Source organism: Cricetulus griseus, assembly GCF_003668045.3.
Source record: "Cricetulus griseus strain 17A/GY chromosome 1 unlocalized genomic scaffold, alternate assembly CriGri-PICRH-1.0 chr1_0, whole genome shotgun sequence".
Classification (NCBI taxonomy): Eukaryota; Metazoa; Chordata; class Mammalia; order Rodentia; family Cricetidae; genus Cricetulus; species Cricetulus griseus.
Window position 1 is genome coordinate 272,575,577 of NW_023276806.1, and position 12,282 is coordinate 272,587,858.

At 36.8% G+C, this 12,282-nt stretch overlaps 1 protein-coding gene across 1 annotated transcript in view; it reads right to left on the reverse strand.

Moving 5' to 3' along the window:
* The window catches only part of Ctnna3 (catenin alpha 3), a 1,328,241-nt gene that overhangs the window by 493,260 nt on the left and 822,699 nt on the right, over positions 1-12,282 (reverse strand). Inside the window, exon 9 of the mRNA XM_035451658.1 lies at positions 577-669. Coding sequence (XP_035307549.1) covers positions 577-669 — 93 coding nt within the window. The remainder of the gene's footprint in view (positions 1-576; positions 670-12,282) is intronic.

Here is a 12,282-nt window from a genome sequence, read left to right on the forward strand (position 1 = left end):
TGCATTACATGGTTTGAAATAGTAAACCATGCACAGAGGTTTTCAGTGACTTCTATTAAAGGTTTATCAGCATCTAGTTTTTACTGACAGAAAGAACTACTGGTTTAAAATAAGCATCTCTATAAAATTTAGTTTTTCTAAAAATAAAAATTTTCTCATCTGTAAAATAAATGTCTTTCATTAAAAATAATGTTTCATCTTATAATATTTTAGGATTTATAGTACAGAACTATTTTTTCCCTTAGAAATCTACAAAATAAGCCTGCTTTCCCTTGTTTCTTAAGTAGAAGTGAAGAGGATTTAGCAGCATGAGTCAGGCTTAAGGTTAATTATCTGGACTGAATGTGCCCATTTTCAATTGTTTTTAGCCAGCTTCAGAAGCTGGAAGATGTTTAACTCAGCAAATCTCACAGGACCATCTCAAAGATCTACAAGAACTACTTCCTTGGTAGAGAATAGGCCTTGATGTGAGAACAATTCACTCCTCCTTGTTTATAACAGACATTCTAATATATCTCAGTTAGGTATGAAAAGTCAAGCATAACTATATAGGAGATATTGATTTAGTTACTCTACCTGTGGACACAGGGTTTTCAGGTGATTGGCCGCAATTCTGATGATTTTAATCCCATCTTCATTTATTGACATGGAACAAGCAAGGTTTGCCACCTTCAATACAATTCAGAACAATGCCAATTAGTTCAGATTCACTGAAGAAAGACAGAAAGGTTTGTTATTGTGGACAAAGAAGAGCATGTACACATTTACCGAAAATGCAACATCAAGCAACATTTTTATAAATGTCACTGATACCTCCTTCACAAAATCATTCAGATAAACTATTAAAATAAATAACAAAAGGGAGCCTCAGGGAATCAGCATAAAAAGAAAATGCTGGCGAATCAATCAGTAAGCCTTACATAGTCTCGTTATCAACATCTAACCCATAATAAGACATTCTTAGGGGACTGGGTGAAGTTTATCTATGGATCGCATGCTAATAGGTTCTTGGAATATCCTTTGATTGTGGTTTATTTTAAGATTGTAATTGTTTTATTATTTCCCAGAGGTCTATTATGCACACTTAAGTTGCATTAAGCATAGCTGCATCTTATTCATGTTTTATTCAACATCAAATATGCTGGGATCCCAAGCTGGACAAACACAAGATAATTAAATATTATTTCCTGTTCTTGCTTTTCTACTGTAGCTTAATGAATACTATCTGACATGCTGGCAGCCAATTTAATTCTAGTATTAGTGACACCCAAATCTATTTTATACTACTGCCTTTGAAACTTACACTCTCTTCCACTGAAATGGTGTTCTTTTAAATAATTTCCATAATAGCCATTACCTAAGCCTGGTATTTACAGATTCCTTATCTCATGATATAGCTTTGAGAAAGGGTGCGGAATTAGTTTCCCTTCATTTGGACCCCAGTTTATCTAAAATTCTTCTTGCTAGCACTTGAGATTTTCTAAAGAAAAGCAGTATTTCTTTTTCTTTACTAAAACTTTAGTGTGTTTGGGGGGATGTACATGCATGCAGGAGAGCAAGTGTTATGGTGTACAATGGGAAGTCAGAGGACAACTTATGGGAGTTGGTTTTCTCCTTCCACCATGTAGATGTAAGGACAGGTCTCAGGTCTCCAGATTTGATGGGAGATCCCTTTATTCTAAGCCATCTACAAATAAATAGTTCATGGTCTCTATCAATGCAAGGAAACACTTTCTCCCCCAAAATTGGTTTCTTAGAGATTTTCCAGATTGGTCATTGATATATATTGTAGCTCTCCTGCTAAAATAAAACATGAATTCAGATTCAGGGGTTGTAGGAGTAGCAAATAAATAGCAAGTATCTTTGGGCCACTATTTTGAGACTCTGAATTGAAAATGAATGGATACATGTCTTGCTTTTTCTGTCATCTTGTTTAAGATGTGAATGGTGAAACAACTCCTGATTTGCTCTTACATATGACAAAATAGCAGACATACATTATTTAGCTATGGAGAGACATTGTTCAATTTATTAACGGACATGAAAATGACTTACTTGAAAAGGCCTTTTGTTGGCTTGAAGGTCACAATACCTCAGCTTTCATATCTGACACATAATTAGTGCGTTTGTGAATTATTTGAAAAGGGCAATGGTTTCTGTACACCTACCCCCACCCCAAATCTCATTCACTGATAGTGGAACTTTTGCAAATTTGAGCACTGATTAAAGTTAAAAAATATGTACGATTTGTAGAATTTGTAAAATTAGGACACTAATTAATCTGAAGCTTCAATTTACAGAAATTTGATCCTATGCAGACATTCTCTTCCTTCTTTCTTTTTTTCTTTTTTTCCTTTTTTCCTGGTGCTGAGAACCAAAAGCAGGGTCTTGTGATTGCTAGGCAAGTACTGTGCCACTGAGGCCCACCATACTTTATTTTCTCAAATAAAACTTGATAACATATTATGTCAAACACTAGAGTCACCAGAAGTACATGGCTATCAAGGATGCCGACCCACTCTGCATCTCTAACACCTTCACTTTTGGGCACCTTATTGTCTACAGAGCATCCTCAACCTTGCCAATATCTTTTTAACATTGGCACCTCCCCTCTCTTATTTACAGGGGCCTTTTAAAGTGTGGGCTGTCTTTGTGGAAGTGGGTTCAGCAGATAACCTTGCAGATCTTATCTGTGACCCTCCTTCACCATGTATCTCTCTCTTTTAGCAGCCCTTTAGCCTTTCTTTTGCACATAGAGTTCTTGGGGGTGAGGCACAGGTACACAATATGGGCATGCAGCCACACATGACTTGGTCAGTCCAAGGGTATTTCTTGCTTCTTCTCCATATTGCTTGTTGTCTTTTTTTTTTTTTAATGTATCCTCTTTCTCTTCTTGTCCCTTTTGAAAGTTCATTAACCAGGCTTTTACTTTTGAGCCACCAACCGACTCCCAAATCATGACATAGAGACTTATTAGTTTTGAATGCTTAGCCTAGCTTAGGCACATTTCTGGTTGGCTCTTTTAACTTAAATTAACATGTTTCTCTTTATCTGCCTTTTGCCCACAGGCTTATTACCTTTCTTATTTCAGTATATCTTGCTTTTATGTCTGCTAGCTAGCATTGGCCCTGCTATCTCCCTCATTTTCTCCTCTTTCTCCTTTCTCATACTTTCATTTCTTCTCTTTGAAGCTAGATTTCTCCTCCTAGTTATTCTGTCTGCCTGGCAGTCCCTCCTATCCCCTTTTCTGCCTCGCTATTGGCTCTTTATTAGACAAATCTGCCTTAGACAGGAAAGGTGAAACAAATGCAACACATCCTTTCACAATTAAACACACATACTTACATCATTAAACAAATGCAGCATAAACAAAAGTAGCACAACTTTACACAGGTAAAATGATATTCTGTAGCATAAACAAATGTAACACATCCTTGCCTAGCGAAAATAATATTCCACAATGCCACAATGGTAGATATTCTTGCCTGGGCATTTGCTGGCCTTTATGCTATTAAACAATTATATGGATGCATAACAAGGATCATTGTCCCAAAACACTTTATGTTTATGTTAGTAGAGTTAACTTCTACAAGACTATCCAGTGAACATACAAAACAATTGCAAATTGGATTTATGTTCAGTTGTCTAGTGAGATAATGGTCATGAGGTCATTTTTATCATCATTTGTTCACTGAAATAGATAGATAGACAGATAGATAGATAGATAGACAGACAGATCAATAGACAGACAGATGGGAGTTATATATGAATATTGCATCACAACTGTCCTATGTCACCTCAACTTTCTAGGCAATCAAAACTATTTCTGGAATTATTAGTTTTTGGTTTGGGTTCGTCAAATATGGCTAATTCATGGTAATATTCTTTGACAAAGAGAAAAGTTTGGGTGGTAAAACTGAAATCTTTTTACAATTTGAATTTGAAAGACTCAGAAATGTTTTCCAAAATCACATCAAGGTGTGAATGAAAGCCAAATTTCTTCCAATAATAATTAGTTCTGTGTGCCTATTCAGGAAAACAAGCACAGTATAAATGTGACTCCCTGCTTGTCACAGAAAACAGCATGCACATAAAATATCTTGTAAAAGTAGTCTGAGGTATTTTGACATCTGACATCCTTGTTTATCTAACTTTGACTATGTTTCACAAATCAGAGTAAAACTTCATTATGCAACAGATTTTCATAGAAATTTTCTCTTCTCTAAGGGACTACAGAGATTTCTCCTGAATATGGGAAAGATATGAAGTTCCCTAATTCTGTTTTGTTACCTATAAAAAACATAACAGTACCTAACTCATGGGGGTGCTGGGGCAATTAAATGAGACACTGTATGGAGAAGTTCTAATATCCAATTCAATTCTAATATCTAACATCTCTGAGCATTTATGAATTCCCATCATTTTGTCTCTCGGCTAATGGGAGAAACAAAAGAACTTTCAAGTTCTCAGCAATGTTAGAAATTTAAGCCTTGGGTGCTCAATGAAATTTAGTAAAATCTCTAACCCAAGAATGAAAACAAACAAACAAGCAAGCAAACAGAAAAAACAAGCCATTGAACTAGATGGGACTCCCTTAGTGATGGGATAGAAAAATGTGTAAGCCCTACCAAAAGTCAAAAGGATGCATTGAAGTAGGCTGAAAGGAAGAAAACAGACCCCCATTCAGCCTACACAGCAACTGGTTGGTTCACCACTATGACCTCTTTGCTCACTGCTATCCTCTACTGTTCACACAGGGAAGATGAACACTCAGACCAAAGGATGCAGACATTGAACTAGCTGTGCATATGTGTTATTCACAGATAGACACATCTGTACTGAAATAGCAGAGCTGACTTTCAGTGGATACTATCTGATAGCCTTTACCAACCTAAGAAAAGTGTCTGTGTTAACGAAAATAAACAAATAAGATATTGGGTAAGATCACGTATCCATTAAAGAAAAAGGGCTATCACAAAATACTCCTTTAAACCAGAAGGAGATTAATTACACCATTAAAATAATGTTTGAAATTCTATCCAATAATTTTCCAAAACATCTTCAGGCAGGGATAGGTTGATACGTCACTGAGAGCTAACTAAAGTTTTCTATTGGTAGCCACTCTGGGCTCTCCACTTCTCAGAAGATCCTCTGATATCTAAAATGTGGGTCACATTTGAAACCCTATAAGCTTTTCTGATCTTATGATGCTCAATGATCTAAAGGAACTGTGTATTCTACAAACACATCAATGCTGACATCAAAGCCTGACCAGTAGATTCCTGATCTCAATGATTCTATTGATATTCTTTTTATCCTAGCCATGAGCTCAAGTTCTATGCACCAACTGGTATGTTCTTACCATGTTCACTATCAGCTGGAGATTGTATCTGTCTTAATAATTGGTAATAAATGTGGCATCATTCACTACTTAACCAATGGTCTATCATGAGAAATTCCTGTTATGAAACCTTTCCTTCCAGAAGCCTGCATCTATGCTGGCTCTGACCCTTCCTCTGGAAGAAGGTCAGGCAGCTGACCACGGAGAACCAAAGGACTGCCTCCCTTGTGCCAAGAGATAGAAATGGCAACTAAAATATATTTGGAAATCATAAATGTTCTCCATAACCCTTAAATAAGTCTACCAGTCTACAGATTAACTTTGTGTTTGATAGTCACTGTGCTGTAATTTGGTAGAGACTGTCTGCCTTTAAAGTGTTGAATGGCAGAGCCTGCTGGAACATAATATTTCAATATCAAGTTTCAACTGAAGTTTCACTATAGCCCTCCTCTCAGCCATCTTAGCCAACTGAAATGGAAGTGCCACTAGAAAAAAATGTGTACCAATGGAGAGCTGTGCGTCATCCATCATTCATTCTGTCACCAACAAGTTCCGTTATAGAAACAGGCCTGTTACATTCTTTTTCAAGAGCAAGAACTACATTTGGATGTTTGGTGAGATCCTCACTGTGGCCCACTTGTTGTATATCTATAATACCCATAGGTAATTATAACATCTCATCACAGCACCATAGATCCTAGCTCTCAGTGGGGAAGAAAGGTCACTGTTTCATTCTCATGCATATCTTTCTCTGGCAGATGGTCATTTAATTCCTGTGTAAACACTTCTGGCTACAGAAAATTTAGTGTTCAACAGGGCAGTCTATTACCCTAGCAGGACAGCCCAAAATTATGAAATTATACCATTTTTATAAGGAAATGGAAGCTTCTCTCAATGACTGTCAAGTTTCATAAATAACGTAATGTTGGACTCACAGAAAAAATATAGTATCAGCAATCCTCAATTTGTGGGATCAGGAAAATGAACATAATAGAATGATCAATAAATAGGTGTTAAAATGTCTAGTTTATTTCTGCAGAGGTATCTTGATACATTAACTAAGAGATCTAAAGCCGTTCTAGGGTTTAAAATCAACTTTCCGGTGGTTGTGATATACTAGCTACACACACATACATACACACACACTCACACACACACACACACACACACACACACACACACGCCCACGAGAGAGAGAGAGAGAGAGAGAGAGAGAGAGAGAGAGAGAGAGAGAGAGAGAGAGAGGTACAAATGTTTTGAATAACATTAATTGTTTATTACAGTTCAAGTTAATTGAGCCTCTTAATACAGTTTTAGACATCTGTTCAACTTTTATTTCGTGATTTTCTTTTTTCCATTTTGGTATCAAGAATAGTTCTCACATGATTTGAAAAGGTTATACTTCTGGAAAACTGTGTCTGTCTTGCTGAGTGGATTAACTGCTCTGAGTTTGTGGGGACTCTGGTTGTTCTGAATGCAAGTGCTGCTTTCTGGTCCTTCTTTTCTTTTCCTCTCCCTTCCACAAGAGCCTTAACTCTGCTTTAGTATCTTATTACAAATCATAGCTGTGAACATGATCAGCTCACCTGCTAGACACAATACAAACATGTTAAAGGGATGAAAAATAAGTAAAGCTCAGGCTTTTCTGCAGGTGGGTGGAATGAGCAAATGTCTATAATAGAGTCCAACAAAATAGCATTGTCCTGATTATCGTTATCATCATCACCACCACCACCATCATCACCATCATAATCATGTGATGCTTTTAGTAATTTGTAATTTTTTTTTTAATTTTTGAGATTTTTTTCTTTTATGTGTATGAATGTTTTGCCTCAATGTATGTGTTCTTCTCATATGTGCAGTAACCACAGAGGTCAAAAGACTGCATAACATTCCTCGGAACTGTGATTACAGATATTTGTCAACTGCCATGTGAATTCTGGGAACTGAATACACATCCTCTAGAAGAGCAGTCAGTGCTCTTAACCACTAAGCCATCTCTCCAGGCCCATGAAAGGTGTTTATGATTTTTATGATAAAGTTTATAAAGTCGGGGGGGGAGGGGGGAGATTGTGTGTAGTCCAGACCAAGATTCATGTGTAGTTCAGCTAGTGAATCTCATTTTAGACACTGGTATGTCCTGTCACAGGACATTTACGTCTGCTTTTCTTTCTAGTTGGAGATGGTCTCTTTCTCTTTCATTGCTCCCTTTGAATCATTTAGATCTACTAATCACTGTCCATCAGACCTGTGGTCACAGGTATTGCCTTGGCAAATTTTCCTTTTTCAGGTATATCCCATCTTCTAAGTCTCCTAAAGCAGGACTTTCCTTTGGAACATAATTCTCAGTTTGTAACATAAAGGTCACTGGGTGTCATTTTTTCTTTGCTTGGGTTTTATTATTGTTTTTGTTGTGTGTTGGTTTGGTTATTTCTGTCTGTTTTTTGTTTTGGTATGGGTTTGTTTGTTTGTTTGTTTGGAGTTTCTTGTTTATTTGATTGGTTGGGGTTTTTTGGTATGTTTGTTTAGATTAGGTCTTACTATGTTTCTCTGGCTGGCCTGAACCTGGCTATGTAGATTATGCTGACCTTGAACTCACCTTGAAATGTGTTTATCTGATGAGTAACAAGTGTCCCCTGCTTTCTAAGGATCCCTCTTACATTTGCTCACTGTTTGCCTCACTGCCTACTACAAGATAGTTGGTATGCAAACAATGAACATCTTTTCTATAAGAGAGTACATAAAAAGATACATGGATCAGTCATCTATGTCATCTATGTCATCTTCTCAGAGGAAGAAAAAAAGAGACAGAGAAAATGAGGCCTGAAAGGAAGAGATGACTTGAAAAATTCACAATAAGAAAGAACCAAGAATGAAATTTTCCTTTGAAACTGCCTGCAATGGTCTACAACACTTAGACAGCTGGAATTCAAGGAAACATTACAGACCTTTCTTCTACTCTGGTCTTCATATTTAACAAGACTTAAAAAGTAGCTAATTTTAAACTTTTCTTTCACTTAAGCCATCAAACTGAGAACTAATAAACAACTCCCACTATAGCTCTTAATTTATTTAGTTTTAATCAAGTAAAATAACTATTCCAAGGGCTCAATTTGGTGGACAAATGCTGGTGAATGTGTCAAATGCAGGAGGCATGGTGACCCCCATCATCCACAACACAGGAACTTTGGTGTCCTTTGAGAATTACATCCTTTGCTGTCAAGAAACCCAAGCTCAAAGGCTTATAGCTAAGTTTGAGCATGCAGAAGGGCATCTGTGATCTCCCAATATAGTCCTCAAGTCACCTCTAGTTAAACAGGTCAGCCCTTCTGTTCCTTTGCTGTATTAGTACTGTTGTGCTGCCCTTAGCAGTAATTAAAAAAAAAAACAGATTGAGTTTTGTATTATATTTAACCTACAGAATTTTGCTATCAACATAATTGGCAAGGTTCAGGTAATCATTTTACCAAATCATAAATATTGATTATGTAACAATGGAGCAGGCTTGGAAATGTCAATGAAATAAAAATATCAGTAACAGTGGAATGAATCTTATTTTTACAATGTACTTATTTATTGATTTAATTTGTCCCTAGGGAGAGGCATACATGTCTCAAAGCATGCCTGTGGAGAACAGGCGAAAACTATGGAGTCATTTTGTTCCTTCCCCCAACAGGATTCAGGGGTATAAACTCAGGTCTTCAAGCTTTGTGTCTTTACCTCCTAGGCTATCATTCTGACCTGAGAAGTCAATCTTGAGAAATGCATTCATTTGGAATAGATGTGAAAAGGCCTCAGCTACTACAATGATAGACTGGAAGCACAATAGGAAGATAATGGCAAAGAAATGTCAAAGATATGAATTGCCAAGGATTTCGTGAAGACACCAAGTGCCTTAGTTAGGGTTGCTGCTGCTTGACAAAACACTATGAAGTAACTTGGTGGGGGGAAAGGTTTATTTGGCTTACACTTCTACATTGCTGTGCATCATTAAGGAAGTCAGGACAGGAACTCAAGCAAGTCAGGAACCTGGAGGCAAGAGCTGATGCAGAGGCCATGGAGGAGTTCTGCTTGCTGACTTGTTCCCCATGACTTGCACAGCCTGCTTTCTTGTAGAACACAGAGCCAAGAGCCCAGCACTGGATCACCCACAATAGGAAGGCTTCTTCTATACTAATAGTTACTTACCGAGACAATTTCTCAATTAAGACCCCAGTCTTTCAGATGACTATAGTATGTGCCAAGTTGACATAAAACTAACCATCACACATAGGAACTTCACATTTTCTTGAGCATTATTTTTCAAAAGATGCCTCCCAAATTGTATGAATGCTGAATTACTTAACTCTGTAACACTTTGTTAATGTAACTACCTACCTGTCTATCTTTGGTTGTTCATCTATAAGATGAAGAAAAGATTGATTTTATTTTGTTCCCCCTTTCATTTCAGCCATTTTTCTTTCCTTCATATGCAATTGATAACAAGATTAGATAGAAATTAGACAGGGGAGCAGATACACATGGCATTTTGATATTAACTTGAACAAAAGTATATGAGTAATATATTAGGGGCCTGAATATAATGATAAACACTGAGAAAGACAATTAATTTACCGCATGATTAGGACAGAAACCTATAAAAGTTTTCTAGAGTTCAGGCTTTGGAAAAGCAGTTGGAAAATGTCAAGCCTACAACTATTAAAGCTAGACTCAACTGAACAAACTTAAAATGAGTATGATGGTCAACAGTCAAGGCTAAGCCACACCCATAGGAATACACCTGTAGACCAGCATTTGAGAGGCCAGAGAAGAAGGGTATGAACTCCAGGCCAGACCATGCCATTTAGGATAACATAATCTGACATACACTCACACACACACTCATACACACACACACACACACACACACACACACACACACACACACACACCGAGTCACAGAATACATTAACAATATCAGTACTTGTGCTGGAGAGAGAGTGGTTAAGACTACATACTAGGACATAAGTTCAGTGCCCTGGACCTATGTCCTGGGAAAGCTCTCAGCTGCCTGTGACTCCAGCTCCATGGTGTCTGGTATCTCTTCATTCCTGAAGAAATCAGCACTCCACTGCACATTGGCCCCCATCCCCAAATGCATATAATATATATATATATATATATATATATATATATATAGTAGGGAGCCGTCCCTGCATTCTCCATTACAATGATGGTGCCTGCAGGCACTGAATGTAAATTATTTCGCAGGCGCTGGGTAATTTTCCATTTCTTTGATCTCTGCCTATCCCGTGGCTCATATGGCCTGAGGAGCTGAAGCCATTCATAGGGTGACACGTCCCAGGCGGGGCTGCCAGCCTTTATTAGGGGACGGGATTCTTGGCTCGGGGTCTCCGCTCTGGTAAGCTTATGCTCTCCTCTCTCAAGATGCATTAAAGCTTTCCTGCAGAAGGATCCGAATGTCCTGTGTGATTCTTGCCGGCGAGAATATCGCGCGGGACACATATATATATATATATATATATATATATATATATAATATATATATATATATATGCACAAAAAATGAAGCATCAACATTGTAAATCTTAAGATAAGTGCTCTGTTATTACTGAATTTGACCTGTATATCAGACAAGGATTTAATTATTTTAAATGAACCTAAAATACATAATAGCTAGATATGTTTAAAATGAAAAAGGAAACAATGATTTTTGTTCCCAGGGAATGAAAGGCTCATCCTAAAGTATGTGAGATTATCTGAAAGTTGTTCTTACAACGAATGGTTTAGCAGTATTGTGTTATACAGAAAGACCATAGAGGGTAAATTCTTTATATCTGCTGGAATCAAAAGTAATGTTTTAATAAAAATTCACTTTTATAGCAACCAGTACTGTAAATGTCATGGTAACAGATATCTATTAAGAAATGAAAAAAATTATGGATATGTGTGTCCATAGTCATATGCTTTTAATTTAACTGTGGAAATTAAGAATTGAATGAATGTGAGAAAAAATCAAATTTATGGGTGGGAAGGTTCAATATTAGAAAATAAATTTCAACTTATACTAAATTGGTTTATTAAGCTAAAAGATCTATATTGAAGTTAGGCTACTTTTAATATATATTAAATATATATAATAAGTGTATACTTATTATATATACAAGAAATATGAAAGGTAAGTAAAGAATATTAACAAAGATGAGTACTGAAGAAAAACACAACATTCCATCTATTAAACTGCAGAAATTTGTTATTTTTCAAAGCATGATATTGGGAGAAATATCAATAATGGCTAAATTGATTATCTACTTCAGGGCAAGAAGCTCAAGGCATATAAAAAATTGCAGAGACTCTGAAGAAATTTTAAATGTCAGGGTTCAAAAATAGTGCACAGAACTAACCTAGGCCCTGTGAATGTGGGTGACAGTTATGAGGTTTAATCTGTTGGGGGGTGGTAGGAGGCTTGGCAGGGGGACCAGGACTTATCCCAGGTGCACGAACTGGCTTTTTGGAGCCCATTCCCTGTGGTGGGATACCTTGTTCAGTCTTGGTAGAGGGCAAAGGGTCTTGGTCCTGCCTCAACTTGGTATGACAGACTTTGTTGACTTCCTAAGGGAGGCCTTACCCCTCTGAGGAGTGATGGGAGGTGGGATGGGCATAGGTGGGCAGTGAGAGAAGAGGAAGGAGGGGGAACTGGGATTGATATGTAGAAGAAAAATGTTTAAACAAAAAAAAATAAAGAAAGAAAAATTAATACAGGTAAGTACAAAAGAACTCAAATATTTTACATATATCAAAAATTATCCGTAAGTATAAACAGCACAGAAATCGATAAGGAAAATATAATGTAAAAAAATACAATATTTACATAAATACTTGACAGCATAATATGTATCCTACCAATGTATAAGAATTTCAATCTTTTTATTTTATTTTAT